This window comes from Xiphophorus hellerii, chromosome 18 (genome assembly GCF_003331165.1).
Source record: "Xiphophorus hellerii strain 12219 chromosome 18, Xiphophorus_hellerii-4.1, whole genome shotgun sequence".
Lineage (NCBI taxonomy): Eukaryota > Metazoa > Chordata > Actinopteri > Cyprinodontiformes > Poeciliidae > Xiphophorus > Xiphophorus hellerii.
In genome coordinates, this window is record NC_045689.1 from 30,022,596 (window position 1) to 30,039,775 (window position 17,180).

At 39.4% G+C, this 17,180-nt stretch overlaps 1 protein-coding gene across 1 annotated transcript; it reads left to right on the plus strand.

Annotated features, from left to right (window-relative positions):
- Positions 1-10,686: 10,686 nt before the first annotated feature.
- On the plus strand, positions 10,687-16,236 carry ca4b (carbonic anhydrase IV b). The gene is made up of 8 exons (XM_032590319.1): positions 10,687-10,882; positions 11,182-11,226; positions 11,306-11,470; positions 12,587-12,732; positions 12,862-12,954; positions 13,638-13,704; positions 13,855-14,018; positions 15,712-16,236. The coding sequence occupies exons 1-8, from the start codon at positions 10,765-10,767 to the stop codon at positions 15,874-15,876; spliced, it is 963 nt and encodes a 320-aa protein (XP_032446210.1). The 5' UTR covers positions 10,687-10,764; the 3' UTR covers positions 15,877-16,236.
- Positions 16,237-17,180: the final 944 nt, after the last annotated feature.

A 17,180-nucleotide genomic window follows, 5' to 3' on the forward strand; every position in this document is an offset into this window, starting at 1 on the left:
CTGTTGTGAAATCGGCTACAGTTCGCTGGCCCTGTTTGATTTTCCATAATTTGCGTGAATTAAATGTCTAATCCGGGTCTTGACTGAAAACCTGCTTGAATTCCTTTAAAAATTCATCAAACGTGCACCCAAAACTGGCGGGAGTGGGAAATCTGGCCTCAGCCCAATCAAAAGCCCGACCCGACAGCAGGGAAAGGACATAAGCGATCTTAGCGCCGTCATGGGAAAAACTTTGGAGTGAGTGATTAAAAATGATCGAACACTGTAAAATGAAACCTTTGCACTTGCTTATATCTCCGGAGAATTTTTCAGGTGTTGGGGGTCGGATCTCCGAAAACGTGGAACGGACTGATGGAATCGGGTCAGCGGCCGGTGCAGGATCTGGAGATGTAGTCTGCTGGACAGAGTTTTGTAAAAGGTTTGTTAGTTCTGCTAAGCGCCGGTTAGTCTTTGCTTGACGGGTGAAATCACAGAGAGCTAGCTCCGGGGGGCTCAGAGTACCATTGCTGGCATTGAAGAACTGGCAGTCAGCTCCTCTTGAGCTCCAGGAATAATGAGATGATCGGACACAGGTGCACTGAACCATGGGCACGCCCCTCCAGGAAGGCAGCCTCTGACGCTATCTGGTGGATGAATGGTGAAGCAGCAAGAGAAGAAAAAACACAAAGAAAACCAAAACCCCGGTTCCCAACAAAAAAATACTTCTGAAAGTACACTGTTTTCTAAAAGTTACCCAAGTAAATGTAACTAGCTAGTACCCAACTCTTGTTCACCAGACATCACCATTGGAAAATATTAAGCTAAATGCACAATGGGTTTGTGTATTTGTCTAATCTTACATTGTGTTTTTATGTCTCCCATAGAGCTGATTTTTCCTAATGCTTTCTTGTCATTTTGTTAAATGACAATGTCTGAAGTGTAGTTGCTCAATATTAGAATGTTTTTATCTGTGTGTTCTCTCATGGGTTGTTTTTTTTTGTGTAAAAATATCTCATAAAACATCTGGTCGAGCGTCTCAACCCAGCGTCTGTGTTGGGCTTTTTGGAAGCTACGTTGCCATGCAAAAATACTCTGAACCTTTCCAGGCTAAAATGTGACAGGCAAAACTGTTTCCATCTCAGTTTTGCAAAGTAAACTGATTTTTATATGGCCTAAAAAAACACACCTCATCATATCACCAAAACGTTTTATCAAGAATTTTCTTTTTTTTTTAATTGCCGTTTTTCCATTAGGCAAATTTATTTTCAAAATGTCAAATTGCTCAATTATGTGGTCAAATGCAATTATTTGCTGCATTTTGATTGTGCAAAACTTTGACACGATGGCACTAATGCAAAAAGAAAAAACAACCAAAAAAACAATTTCACAATTGTGGCGTTTCCATTAAATGAAAATCTCGATTAATATCATATGTGAATAAGAAAGTTAATGCTATAAATTATTAAAAACCTCCAACTACCTCAGTCTGGTTGTGGAATCGTGTGTTTCCATTGCAGTTCTGTGGAACAAATCAATTTTGATAAAGACAAAAAAAAACCCTACTTCATCATTGGTGTCAAATCTTTGTACAAAAAAAACAAAAAAAAACAAGAGTTTTTTTGAAATTGGTGTGATTCCATTAAGCAAATTTGCTTTCAAAATATCAAATTGCACAATTATATGATCAGCAGAAATACAGCTAGTGAACCTTACAGCTGCTTTCCTGATTAATGCTCTCCTTCCTGCTTTAAACTTCTTCATAATTGTTTCTGTTGGTCTTCATGATGCTGTTTGTCTGACAAACCTCTGAGGTCCTTCAGAGATTAGCTGGATTTACTATATTACACATAGTTGACCCACAAATATTAATCAATATTACTCCTATGGACTTAACTGACTGGAAAGGAGTGGAACAAAAATGCAAGTGACATCTCATAGATTTTTCTTTCAAAATTAAAACCTTGACTCCTTTCCATTGCTTTGGGACGTCAAAAGTGATAAAATCTGAAATCTGTGGCTGAAACACGGGAAAACGTGGAAACGTTCAAGGTGTGTGGATACCCATGGAAAGAACTGTAGCTGCATTTCTGAAGTGATTAAGTTTCTTTCTGGTAAAGTTCAGGTAGAGTCCTGCGGTTATTGAATTAGTGCCATAGTTCAGCATTGACTATCAAAGGCAGATATTGTTGTGGAGTAAAAAGCTAATGATTAATTTGCCGTCGCTTTCAGCTGCGTCATGTTCAAGCAGCAACCTAAAGAGGGTGTACTAGTCTATTCATCCTACTTAAATAAAACCCTTTTACACGCTGTCCCTCATTATGTAACCGGAGGGGAAAAAAACACATAATGCAGTCTACTCTTTCATCTCAAAATCCATTGGAAACATGCTGACCGCAGAGATTTGGATCAGTTATTTGAAGAAACGTTTTAGTTTATATTTTAGCTGCATGATAGAAGAAATAAAAGGGGCTTGACATCCCATCAGCTAAGACCTGGATGCACTCCGGCGTTGGAAAAGGTCCTGTGAGGCGCATGCAGAACACCGCAGGCACAAACGATTAGGTACTGCTGAAGTTAACAAGCTTTTAGATGTTTTATGTGCAGAGAGGAGGAGCCATGTAGGCTACAGCTGATAAAATGGTGTCTCTTGTTGCCTGACGTATTTACCATGTGAAGCACTTTTAACTGCATTGTTGCTGAAATGGCCTGTACAAATAAACTCGACTACTAAGAAAAGCACAAAAAGATAGTCGTAGCAGTTGCGCACGAAATACTATGAGGGGCCGTTTAGGACAAAATTTACGTTTTGTCTCTCACACACTACCAAAAAGTCTCGCATACTCCAAAAAAGTAGCCACGCACACTCCAAAAAATTACGTTTTGTCTCTCACACACTACCAAAAAGTCTCGCATACTCCAAAAAAGTAGCCACGCACACTCCAAAAAATTACGTTTTGTCTCTCACACACTACCAAAAACTCTCGCATACTCCAAAAAATTACATTTTGTCTCTCACACACTACCAAAAACTCACGCATACTCAAAAAAATAGCCACGCACACTCAAAAATTACTCACGCACATTCAAAAAATACTCAAATTGCGTATACACACACTACTAAAATGTCACACACACACACACAAACGTTAACTTTCTCGCTCACATACACTGTACTAACAGCTCGCGCACATACACTGTACTAACAGCTCGCGCACATACACTACTACCAGCTCGCGCACATACACTACTACCAGCTCGCGCACATACACCCAAACGTTAACTTTCTCGCTCACATACACTGCTAACAGCTCGCACACACACAGACGTTTATCTCTCACATACACAAGACTAAAGTTGAACACACACACAGTACTAAGACTCGTTTTATGTATGTGTGAGAGCGAGACTTTTTATGAATGTGTGAGAGCGACACTCTTTATGAATGTGTGAGAGCGACACTCTTTATGAATGTGTGAGAGCCAGACTCTTTTTGAATGTGTGAGAGTTGTCACGGAAGAGGCGGGGCATAATTTTTGGATCAAACTGCGCATGCGTAGATCCTAAACTATAAGTTTCGATTGTTGACTCACTGTATGTTCTATTACTTAGTATATTTGTGCTTTTAAATATATATAGAACGTTTAACTTTCTTGTAGATTAAATGTGCTATAGAAATAAATGAATCTGATTGATTGATTAAAAGTAGCAAAATTGCTGTAGTACAATCTGTCCACTGGGTGCCAGATTGTAGCACTGCGGGCAGTCGTTGAATCGTTTAATGCGCCTGTCAAAGTGCTGGTTGCCTCCGGAGAAGATAGAATGGTGTTTAAAATGGCAGCTGCCTGACCAATTCTCTCTCGTTTCGAATTAGAGTTAGCCATGTTCGGTATAGCAAACTCTTTCTTCTTCGGCACTAGTTGGCGCCGGTTAATAATTCCTGTAATACTGGCACCCAGTGGACAGATTGTACTACAGCAATTTTGCTATTTTTAATCAATCAATCAGATTCATTTATTTCTATAGCACATTTAATCTACAAAAAAGTTAAACGTTCTATATATATTTAAAAGCACAAATATACTAAGTAATAGAACATACAGTGAGTCAACAATCGAAACTTATAGTTTAGGATCTACGCATGCGCAGTTTGATCCAAAAATTATGCCCCGCCTCTTCCGTGACAACTCTCACACATTCAAAAAGAGTCTCGCTCTCACACATTCATAAAGAGTGTCGCTCTCACACATTCATAAAAAGTCTCGCTCTCACACATACATAAAACGAGTCTTAGTACTGTGTGTGTGTTCAACTTTAGTCTTGTGTATGTGAGAGATAAACGTCTGTGTGTGTGCGAGCTGTTAGCAGTGTATGTGAGCGAGAAAGTTAACGTTTGTGTGTGTGTGCGCGAGCTGGTAGTAGTGTATGTGCGCGAGCTGGTAGTAGTGTATGTGAGCGAGCTGTTAGCAGTGTATGTGAGCGAGAAAGTTAACGTTTGTGAATGTGCGAGCTGTTAGTACAGTGTATGTGAGCGAGAAAGTTAACGTTTGTGTGTGTGTGTGTGACATTTTAGTAGTGTGTGTATACGCAATTTGAGTATTTTTTGAATGTGCGTGAGTAATTTTTGAGTGTGCGTGGCTATTTTTTTGAGTATGCGTGAGTTTTTGGTAGTGTGTGAGAGACAAAATGTAATTTTTTTGAGTATGCGAGAGTTTTTGGTAGTGTGTGAGAGACAAAACGTAATTTTTTTGAGTATGCGAGGCTATTTTTTTGGAGTATGCGAGAGTTTTTGGTAGTGTGTGAGGGACAAAACGTAATTTTTTGGAGTGTGCGAGGCTATTTTTTTGGAGTATGCGAGACTTTTTGGTAGTGTGTGAGAGACAAAACGTAATTTTTTGGAGTGTGCGAGGCTATTTTTTTGGAGTATGCGAGAGTTTTTGGTAGTGTGTGAGAGACAAAACGTAAATTTTGTCCTAAACGGCCCCTCATAAAATACAGCACGATTTCCATTCATCGCCTTTTGAGCGGTTTAATCCTTCTGTTCATGTTGTCCTCGCCCGGCTTGGTGTTTCTTAGAAAAACGAGAATGTGCGTTAGATAACCTGAGCAATGGATCTTGCAAATCTACTGTACGACTCTGTTCTGTTTGGGTACGAGACAACCTACAAGAGGTAAAAAAGAAAAACAAATCGAAACATAATAACATCTCAACCTTGTGTTGCATCACAGGAAATGTCTACAAATGAAACCAGAAGTTTACGCACGTTGAATAAAGAAAAAAAATTCCTCATTTGTTCTCTCAGTCTGAAGTTAAATCAAACCAAACTTTTATAAAACACTAAACTCTTTGGCTGTATGTTGAGGGTTATTGTCCATTAAGAAGACTAATCAACACCAAAGCTCTTCCTTTTGAGTTGATGTATTTAGATGTTGCTTCAATATTTCTACACACTGTTTGCTCCTAATCATGCAGTCTAGTTTATGAAGTGCACCAGTTCCTCAAAACAGCCCCACTGCATGATGCTGCCACCGCCATTCTTCACAGTTGGGATGTAAAGCATCCCGTATTTTCCTCCAAATGTATTGATGGTCATTAACTAATCAGTTCCACTTCAGTTTGATCAGATCACAGAACGTGTCTCTAAAAATGAAGATCTTTGTCCCTGTGTGCATCTGCAAACTGCAAATATGAGGTTTTTGGTTTTAGTTCTGAGGTCCATTTCTGACCAAAATAAGTCAATCTCTGGCTCCAATTAGCTCAAATGTGCGAGTTAACCACATCATCATCTATCTTTCCCTCATTGCATGTAAACATCTGCTTCTTTTTTTAAAACTTTTCTCTAACAATTGTGTCATTAAGCATATAAAAATACATTTAGTAAATGTAACCTAAGTTTGGTCTCATTAAAGTTCAGACAGTGAAAGACAAAAAGTGTTTGCAATTTTTTACTCACTGTGTGAAAACGTCTGGTTTTAACCGTAGAGCCTGGCCTTAGGATAAAATATTGATAACCTAATTTTGCATGAAGTTTCCAACATTTGCCTTAATATCTTCTTGCTTTACATAGCCAATTTTCTTTAAAAAAGTCTTATTGTAAGACTAAAAGTAGATGTTTTTTTTACATTTGAAGTAGTTGGTCCATAAAACTGCATCACCCCGACATCTTGCTATAAATCTGTGGTTAAAAGACAATGATGTAGGGGTGCTGTGGTGGAGCAGGGGCAAAGCATGACCCACGTTGAGGCCTTAGTCCTTGTAGCGGTGGTCGTAGGTTCGATTCCTGGCCTGGCGACGTTTGCCGCATGTCTTCCCCCTCTCTGATTACCCTGTTTCCTGTCAAACTACTTTCAAATAAAGGCCACTAGAGCCAACAAAACCTTTAAAAAAAAAAAAAAAGACAATGATGTAGACATAATAGCGCAAAAAAAGTTGTTTTTGCGTCTGCAGCATAACATAATGTGCAACATTCGGAGAAATGTTAGTCTGTTCAATTGGCTTTTTACTTACCTACCTATTCCGATACGCCTGCTGTATTTGACCTAAGTCATCTATGTTCTCAATTTGCCACAGAAACGAATTGCTGATCACTGAAAACATTTTATTCATAAAACCATAATCATTTTCAGAAATGCATGTAGCAAAAAAACATCACACCCACACCCACACACACACACAAATTATTGTGCAAAGACATGCTGTAAAGTGAGCTTGTACAGAACGTTCAAATAAAAATCAGTGCAGCTGTCTAATAAATGTTAACAATGTGATGGGTTAAAGTATCTTGGCTGTCATTCAGCGGTACATCTCTGTGAAAGTTGTTGAAACTTGTGCTGGGATGATGTTGGTACCGTGAGGCTGGGTTAGCCATTCTGGATATCATTTCCCTCATTAAGGAAGATTACTGCCACACTGAGTGTCCTAAAACATTGTGGTGAGGAGATTCAACTTCTAAACTCGGGCTTTGCTAGCTTCACAGGCCTCTCGTCTTATCTCATCATCAAAAGCTCTTTAGCTGTTGCCGCCTCATCTTTTCTTCCTGGTGAAATTCCTTTAAAATGGCCCACATCCCCTTTTGTCGCTCCCTCGGGTTTCATCATTCTTCTTTTTTTTTTTGTGGGATGGCGGTGGAAATCAGGAAAAGAGCTAGATTTTGACAAGCGGCACAAAGAGAAAATGGGTCATTGCATAAGACTTTTCACCTGATCTGTCCTGTTCAACCTGATCCTTATCATTATCCTTAAAAGCGCAGGTCTTCATGGAGGCTCAGCCTTCAGGCAAAGGCGCCTTCTGTGTTTTAAGTTTTGGGACAACCTCAGTACTACTCAATAAAGCAACGTGATTGGCTGAGAAGGTCATCTCTCAAATTACATAGTACATGTCCGAATAGGGCCACACCATGTTTTGTTGTACACTCGTCCATTGTGGACTTGATAAAACGTCTTGCAGAGATTTTTCCAATATCGCTGGTTTAGTCATACTTGGTTTTTCCCCTTCCTTCAGCCCGGGGTTAGATCATCAAAGATCTAGTTGCGTGACAGGAGGCTATAAAGCCAGTTCCAGCAAAGTTACTCGCTTTCTCTCAGCTTGATTTGTTTTGTGAAAAGGTTTATGAGATGATTTTATTATAACAGACTCCTAGCGAGGATTTCAGAGCACGCATGTGTTCATAAATTTTATCTTTTCCATTCTTTTCTTTGGTTCACTTGATTTACGTTCTCACAGCAAGGAAACCTCGATCCGCATTTTCAGGCGGACCAAGATTTGTGTTCTTGGACTGCAGCAGAGTTCGGATGAGCATTTTGTCCTGCCAGAACAAAGTGGACTATCCAAGGAAAACACCTCTGGTTCATTTAAAGTAGACTGAGTGGAGAAAACTGATCTGGTGTGAAAGGCTCCTAATGACCATCTTCACTGAAAAAGGGATTGGTCAGAGGTCATAAAACAGTAGGAACAACGCAAGGCAGTCAACCAAAAATGTATAAACCTAAATTCTAAACCCAGCAAATTGTCAGCATCAATCAATCAATCAATCAATCTGCTCATCCAGAGTCAGATTGCCAAGCAGCAGTCTATGCAGAGAGACCCAGACTGGTCTCTTAGGCTAGGTCCTCTGGGGAAATCCCAGGCCAGCCGACAAACATAGTCTTTCAGCATATCTTGGGTCGTCCTCTGGGTCTCCTCCTGGTGGGATGTGCCCAGAACTCCTCCCCATGGAGGCATTAAGGAGGTATCCTAACCACATGCCTGAGTCACCTCGACTGGTCTTGTGTTTTGTGGACTGGCTGAGTTTCTCAGTCTATCTCTAAGATAGAGCCTGGGAAACCAGTGGAGGAAACTGATTTTGGTTGTTGTGTCTGTGACCTCATTTTTTTGGTATTTAGCCATAGCTCTTGATCATAGATGAGCGTAGGAATGTAGGTCCACTGGTAAATCAAGAGCTTTTCCTATTGGCTCAGCTCTCTCTTCACCATGACAGACCGGTACAACGTCCGCTTTACTGTAGACGCTGCACCAATCCATCCATCGATCTCCTGCACCAATAACCAATATTCTTTAATTCATGAACAAGTCCTTAAGATATTTAAACTCCCCCACTCGGGGCAAAATCTCTTCTTCAACCCATAGAAGGCACTCTACATTGGCTCAAGAACAGGACCTCAAATTTGGAGGGACTGTTTCTCATCCCTGCCGCTTCACACTTAGCTGAGAACTTCTCCAGTAAAAGCTGGAGATCACAACCAGATGAAGCCAACAGAACCACATCATCTGCAAAGAGCAGAGATGCAATCCAAAGGACATAAAAATGGATCCCCTCAACAGCTTGGCTTCATCTAGAAATTCTATCCATAAAGGAACCGAATCGGTGACAAAGTGCAACCTTGGCAGAGTCCAACTCCCACCAGAAACGAGTCCGACTTACTGCCGGCAATGTGGACCAAGCACTGGCACCGGTCATACAGGGACCTAACAGCTCCTATCTGGTACCCCCAGATTACCCCAAAGAGACACAGTCGAACTCCTTCTCCAAGTCCACACATATAAACTGGATGGATGAACCCTCCAGAACCCTGCTTTGGGTGTATAGCTCATCCAGTATTTCACGACCGGGACAATAACCACACTGCTCTCCTTTTATCTTATAGACCCTCCTCTCCATAACCTCTCAGCTTGTACTCCTCTTATACAAAGACAAGCTGGGGAGTGTTACTGGGGGAACACTCCCAAGTCTGCATCCTTGCAGCCTGACCTTATGGCTGGTCAGACAAAACTCTTCAACTTTTTCAGTGATAGATTTTTTAAATTAAAGTTTTGTGGATGTTACTGATCAGTCCTACCAGAAATCACAACTTTTAATGCAAATCTGCTCAAACTTTTGCGCAGACTTGCAATTTTCCACCAATCCGACCCATTAGCTTAACATTTTTGTGTATTTCCTTTTTTTCTGACCAATCACAGCAACTCGGCTGAATTTTGACCAATCCCCTTAGCTTCTTTCTAAGTTAGCTGTTTCACAACATCTCTTAAAAGCCGAACATGCAAAATGAAAGCATGTGTGACATTAAACAGTAGCATTTGCCATTAAAATGCATTTAAGATGTTCTGTAGGGTTTGTTTACACTATGTAAACATTTCATGTTAACTTGAATGACCAATATGGAATTCTTCTTTTGCACTTTGATAACTCCTCAGGCCATAATAAATACATTTGAAAATGTTATTTGCACTTTAAATATTAACTATGTTAAAATCCTATCTTTTTAGGTCTGGTTATGTGCAGCAATTCCAATCTTTTTTCAAAACCGTGTTATGGCAAAGATCAAGCGTAAAAAAAATGAGCAACTTTGACTTCAACTTTTTCAAAAAGGTCAATAATTTTGGGCTGCAGCAATCACAAAAAAACATCCTGAAGGGACCGACTAATGCTGTGTTATGTTTGTAGTTTGAGGATGGAATATCTAAAAAAATATGTAAAATTGACTCAGTGAGTTAAAAAATTTTCATCAAACCAAAGTCCAGCATGACTGAGCTCTGGAGTAATAAACTCTTTGTTTGAACTTCAGATGGTTTGGTTCGTTAAAGTAGTCACGCATTACATCGTAAACCTGTTTGCAGGCATAAAATAACGAGAAATCACCATCGTCTGCTGTTGACATTAATTTAGTTACTGAGCAGAACAAAGGGATTTAAGGTCAACGCATTCAGGTGAAACTTGACAGAATTGTTGAATCTAAACTCTGTCAGTCAAGGTAAGTGAAAAATGGACAGGACTATACCTACTTATTTTAAAAAGTCTTGCAGATTTGAATGGTTGAAAGAGCTTAATAACACTTAAGATGCTCGATAAAAGTTGGAAAAGTATTTAAAAAAACTACAAATATGGCATTATTGCATAAACTTCTTCCATCAAATGAGGCTGGAAGTATTGAGAGTGAAGGTGAAATCACTAAAACATCAGGCAGAATCAGCAGAATGTCGATAATTGCAACTAAGCATTGGAAGCAAATCTGCTCTCAGTCTAAATTACAATAGGGTTAAAACATTTGATAACATGTTTATTTCTTTATATAGCTCTATATTTTATTCCATGTGGAAAAAAGCCAGGTAAGAGATAAGGAATTATTATTACTTTAATCTCTGTTTTTATTAAGTTGATGACAGTCAGCATTTTCTTGTCATTATCTCTCCTGAGATATCACCAATCCAGATGGATAGCAAATCATTCATTTTGGGAGGGGCTGATAGGTGGACCTACCTGACCTATAATAGACCGCTGGACATCCCGTCGAATGTTTCACCTCCACAGCAGTCAGAAAAGGCAGACAGACGTAAAGTGGGTTTCCACCATGCAGCTCACCTGGGTTTTAATTTGCTTTGCTTTGTCCGTGAAGGCCGTCTCAGCTGAAGGTATGTCCTGCAAAGAGTCACATGAACGAGTTCAGATCTTTAAAATTAGACAGACTGCGCCTTTTCAGGTCTGCGCAATGTTTTATGTTAATGAATTTGTTACGCCTTCATCAATCTTTGGAGTTAGGGCTAGGGTTGATTTACTAAATTTTATCTGGAAAAATTGTGCCTTCTTCGATTCACGAAGACCCGGCACAAGACTAGTCACTAAATCAACTGAAGAGTATTGACATTTGGATGTTTTCAATGCAAAATCTGTTGATGATCTGCACACCATCATCAGTGTGTCTTTCTTCCAGAATGGTGCTACCAGTCACAGGTTAACGGCAACAGCACCTGTTCAGGTAAACCCAGCTTCACATGAAAGGTTTTAACAGGTAAACTTGTTGTTTTACCAGCCTTCTTGTCATCTTCTCCTCACAGGTCCAGATGCGTGGAAGACAATTGTTCCACAATGCGGTGGCAGATCTCAGTCTCCAGTGAACATCGTGACGAAGAAATCGGTCAAAGACGAGCGCCTTACCCCGCTTCAGTATGACGGCTACCAGGAGGTGTCTGACGTCCTGCTCAAAAACAACGGTCACACCGGTAGGTCTCAGGGCAAATTACCTTTACGCTGGAAAAAACGGTAAATAATGAGGAGATCACAAAGGTGGAGTGGGAGTAAAAATGCTCAGAAGGTAATGTTTGGCTGTAAGCTATAAAGATAAGGATGACAAAAGGAGTCGGAAAAAGAGCTTGAAGGGAAAAGGGCAGAGCTGAGAGGAGTTTGGTGGACATTAGGAAATTCAAATAAAGCAAAGATTTTTTTGATTTTTTTGAAGAGGAGAGTGTTGACTGTTTCTGATTTCTCAACTTGTTTTATCTTCATGATCAAATTCCCTCTAAAATATTTATTTTTATTCTTGAATTTGAATTGTTTTTGTTTTGTTTTTTACATTTATTATTGAATATTATCCAGTAGAAGGCCAGGATAATGAGAAATACTGTTGGCTTGAAGAATTTAATATTGTACTTCTTGTTTCTTGCTTAGTTGGTTACTTTGTTGGTTCCTTCGTTCCTTATTGCCAAAGACAGAAGAAAGGCAATAGCTCTAATTCTTGGAGATACGACGAATATATCAAGAATTTGTCTTTGTTTTCATGTTCTTTCATAAACTTTGACTGACAACATCTTGTTTCTTGATTGGTTGGTTTGTTGGTCTGATGGCTCGTTGGTTCCTTCCTTCTTGCTAGTGACAGAAGGAAGGCAATATCTCAGATTCTTGAGATATGACACACATCTGAAGAATTTGTCACTGTTTTCAAGTTATTTGTAAAATTTGACTGACATAACATCTTGTTTTTTGGTTGGTTAGTTGGTTGGTTGGTTCATTAGTTGGTTGACTTATTGGTTGGTTCGTTTGTTGTTTGGTTCGTTAGTTGGTCTGATGGCTCGTTGGTTCCTTCCTTATTTCTTGCCGGTGACAGAACGAAGCCAATATCTCAGATTTTTGAGGCATGACAAAAAACTGAAGAATTTGTCATTGCTTTCAAAGGTTCTTTGTAAACTTTGAGTGACATAACATTTCAACATTTAAAAAAGAATACTTCATTTCAAAAATGTATTTAAAAATATGTGTACAAAGATGTATATTTTGCTTAGGTTGTATAGATTTTTTTCAATAGTATATGTTTATAAATATATATTTCTTTTTTTTTTTAGCTCAACTGGACTTGCCTCCTGGTATAGTGATCAGTGGAGGACAGTTGGCTGCAAATTACAAAGCCCTTCAGCTCCATCTGCACTGGGGCAAGGAAGGCTCACCTGGATCCGAACACACGATTGATGGAGAGCAGTTTCCCATGGAGGTAATGCATGCAACAGGAGCATATTTAACTTTTTTATGACCTTTGTTTAAATACAATAAACCTCACCTCAGGAAAACAAAACAAAAAAACCCAATAAAAATACAAGTATATCTTTCATCTAACCTGTAGATGCACATTGTCCACATCAAAGAAAATTACAACTCATTGCCCGAGGCTACGGGGGACCCCAGTGGAATTGCAGTTCTTGGATTTTTCTTTGAGGTAACTTTACTTCTTTTTATTTCATCAACAATCTGAATCGAGGGTTAACGTGACGCCAGTCACCAACATGTAAAAAGCAATGAGGGAAACTTTTCATCTGAGGAAAACCTTCACGTGCCGTTGCATGCTACATCTATTATATTGCAGCATGCATTATGCCTATTAACTTTAAGGTTAAGGCTATTTAAGGCTATTACTTTACCTTAAAGTAATAGGTAACTTTAAGGTAGTTAAAGGTGAGGTGTTGCCATTATTGCTTTTGGGAAACTTTTTTTTTTGTAGAGGGGAAATGCGGTCTTAAAACTGGGATGAGCTATAACAGTAGCGTGTAATTAAACTTCGAGGACATTACAACATAAAAGCAGGCCTTATATTGCGCTCAGTAAAGCCTCAGTCAGTGGCAGGTATGAAGTGGCGACATAAATCTGTCCATAAATATTGTTTGAAGACTCTTCAAAGAGCTATGAGTGTCATTTCAGTGTGACCAATTCATCATCGTTATCCTGAATTTTCCCACATTTTCAGCTTCCTCGGTTGCATCAAATGACCGATCATATATCTTCTTTTTTCTTTTTCTTTTTTTTATCTTCACCACCTGATGAGCAAAACTCATCTGCTGTGTGCATCACCAGTCTTTATATAATCCTGATTTTATTTCCAGACACTTTCTTTCTTCATTTCAGGAGTCTGAGTCTGACAATAAGAAGTACTCTTCCCTAGTTGATGCTCTGAAGCGGATCGTTAGACCCTGTAAGTTATTGCAGATTTCATGGATTAAGAACATAATTCAACCCCATTTTCTGCACGCTGATGTGTGTTACGGCTAAACAACTTTTCTCTGAACCTCACAATAAATGGACTGAACCTATTGTTCCTTATCCGTCTGTTTTGAACCCCCAGCCAGTAACGCCACGCTGCCAGGCATCTCTCTGGAAATGCTTATTCCCCCTCAGAGCAGCTTGGAGAAATACTTCCGCTACGACGGCTCCCTCACGACTCCCGGCTGCGCTGAAGCCGTCGTCTGGACGCTGTTTGAAAGCACCATTCCTCTGAGCGGCAGTCAGGTGATTGGGACATTTTGTTCAGCGTTGTGACACTTTGTTGATTGTAGCTGTGTTTGAATTAGCTGTAGAATTGCACAAATTGAAATTTCCAAAATAAATCCACTAACTGGAAACACGGCAATTTTGAAAAAACTCACGTTTTTTCCCGGGAGGATCAGGTGGGTTTTTTTTTCTTCCAGCCATATCGAAATGGCTGCATTTCGCAAAACTGCAACGGAGACACTTTTTTCACATCACAGGTCACGTGATCAACAGTTGGACGTTGCTACTTACGAAAGCGACAAAGAAGACAACGGGAAGTAGTAGGATGACAATGGGGTTATTTTGTCTGTTTTTGACCATGTACAGCCGGATCCACCAGAGCTCTCACAGCGTCACACAGTTTACAAAAAGCTGTGTGTCATTCAAACATGTCGAATCCATAGCTCTTCTGTGAAAACACCTACTTACTCCAAAACGCCGCATACGTGGTCACTCCCAAGTTTAAGCGGCTTGTCACCAAAACGCCGGAATATGACACCAATGACTGATGAGTGTCGTGGCTGGAATATGAATATATCTGTTGCTGCCATGATTTTTATTGACCTAAAGCGTGAACAAGTTTATTCACATTATTTTAATTTCATTTCTTTATTTAATGGACAAACCGCAATTGCAAAATTGTGTTGTTGTTTTTTTTCCAACATTAGCAGAATATAGATAGACGAAGATTTGCACACATTTGTAGTGGAAACGCAGCTGCTGTTGGCTGAATCTTCCTTAGATTTTTAAAAATTAAAGGTTTAATCTGATTTTTTCAGGGATCGTCTCTCCCTGAAAAAATTTTCTTCAGGGAGATCACAAGTGTTTGATTGGAATTATACGCAAAAGTGGCGACAATAAGTCAAACCCAGTGCTTTTCTTGACTCACTGTTGCTCTAAAAAACCCAAATGAAGATTTAAATGGGGCAAATTAGGCAAAACTGCAGTCTCCAGCTTAGCCACGCCCTACAGAGCACCTCTCCCCCCCGCAGCTCCACCCACTCAGCTCCTTCAGACTAACGAGCACCTGGTGGAACTACACATCAGCTGAGCTCATTATAGGAACTACGTCACAGTGCAACACTCCTGAGAACCATTTAAAATGACACAATGAGAAAGTTTGGTAAGACTTTATTTGAGGGGTTGTGAATAAGACTGTCATGACACCGTCATAAACATGACATAACACCTGTCATCAACATGAGTAAGTCTTCATGAATATTTATGACTGTTGTCATAAAGTGTCATTCGGTAAATCATTACACATTTAATACAAAGTTGACATTATTCAAAATGTCTTCGTTATGACAACTTGACATTAACCAAGAAATCATGATCTGACATAAATTTGTTATAAAAGTATTAAACTTGAGCTTTAATAACATAAAGCTACATGATTTTTAAAGTTAAAGCGTTAAATTGCAAAGTGAAAATTTTTAAAGTCATATTTGTCATATTTTTATAACAACTGAATGTATCACAGGTACTTAACTGTGGTATAAAATGGAACTATGGGCCTATAAAATACATAATACCAACACTTTATTAAATAATATTCATCACCACCTGCCTTTTTGAGCACTCGTCTCATTTCTTATATTTACATTAATTACTGTTTTGTTGTGCAGCACTGATATTTAACCTCTCGTTGTGATTTTTGCCTCTACTGCAGCTCTCTGCATTCTGGCAGCTTCAGTTTCCCGAAGGGGAAGAAATGGTTCAGAACTACCGGCCAGTGCAGCCTTTGAACAGCAGGCGTGTGCTCTACTCTAACGGAAGCGCTGTCCTGGTCAGCTGGGTGCTGCTGGCCACGTCGCTGCTGCTTTCCACTGTCTGATGGACAAAAAGCTCTGTTTCACGCAGACTCCGTTGAGAAATGTGGTGAATGTTTGACTGTTAAAAATATGTAGAGAAATTGAACAGACTATATATTAAGGCTAAAAGCTTTTGTTTTGTTTAAATATTTACTGACATTTTCAGAAATCAGAGCGGGATCTTGGTTGTAAAGTTACATCATTATTTAAGTTTCAAAGATTACGGTGATTTATTTAAAAGGTGTCTTTGATTTTTTTTTTTTTTCTTGTGCCTCTAAGCAAATATTTTGTCTGTCTTAAGTTAAGCTCGAGTTATTTTTGAATTTGTAACTATTCACATCAAAATGTAACCAAAAATAAAGAGAGATTTTAAAAGAAATTAAGAGCAGAAATTGCTGTTGGATATCAGGGAAAAAAATAGTTTCTTAGGTCAAAGCTGTGTGGAACGCCGTCATAAAATGATTCCCCAGCCCTAAATGTGGATGAAGACTGCAGATAAAGGAGGAGAATCAAAGTGCACGGAGACAGGAGAACGGGACGGTTATATGAGTCATGATTTAATGACTGAAGTCCAAACAATTACAAAAACTGGAAACCAGAACATCAGACGAGGAGCAACAGTGACATGAAGTAACAGAGCAAACAGAAGGAACTAGTAATGAGTCTGAGAGGTAGATATACAAAGGAGGGGACGGAGAGGACAAAGGATCTAATTAGAGGAACTGACTGCAGCTGGGACAGGAGCAGTGAGGCTAGGTGAGGTAAGTATCTAACAGCCGGGGAAGGGAACGGCAAAGAGACTCAGGCAGAAACAGAGGAAGCTAAATAATGACAGAAATAATTAATATATCTTACAAAATTACTCCATCACCTAAAAAGAGAAACTAAACTAACAGAAGGAGTAAACTACAACAAGAACATGATGCTAAGTGCAAAGCAAATCAAAAACACTAAAGAAGAAACTGAAAGAACGAACTAGGCTCGGGGAAAAAATAATGAAAATATGAACCTATATGATGAAACAACACAAGAAGAAGTCCACTACTGGAAAGTAAATGACACTAAATAGTTATTTGTTCTACTGATCACAGATGAAAATCTTAACATGTGACTGTGACTCCAACACTCAGCTCCTTCAGACTAGCCAGCAGTAATTAGCAAACATCTGGCTGAACTGAGCATCAGCTGAGCTCATTAAACGAGCTGCTTCTCAGTGCAAAGCTGGTAAAAACGCTGTTAAAGACTTAATAGAGGAGCCATGTTGTGATGACTTCCTGAAGGCGGAGTTTCAGAAAGAGCAGGAGTTTCTTAAAGAGACAGCGGCCCG

Bases quoted from the DNA above. Each gene is read 5' to 3' on its own strand.
- ca4b (XM_032590319.1), top strand. From the start codon at position 10,765: ATGTTTCACCTCCACAGCAGTCAGAAAAGGCAGACAGACGTAAAGTGG. The intron at 10,883-11,181 runs GTATGTCCTGCA...TCTTTCTTCCAG, and splicing joins GAAGGCCGTCTCAGCTGAAG to AATGGTGCTACCAGTCACAG. The intron at 14,019-15,711 runs GTGATTGGGACA...CCTCTACTGCAG, and splicing joins TTCCTCTGAGCGGCAGTCAG to CTCTCTGCATTCTGGCAGCT.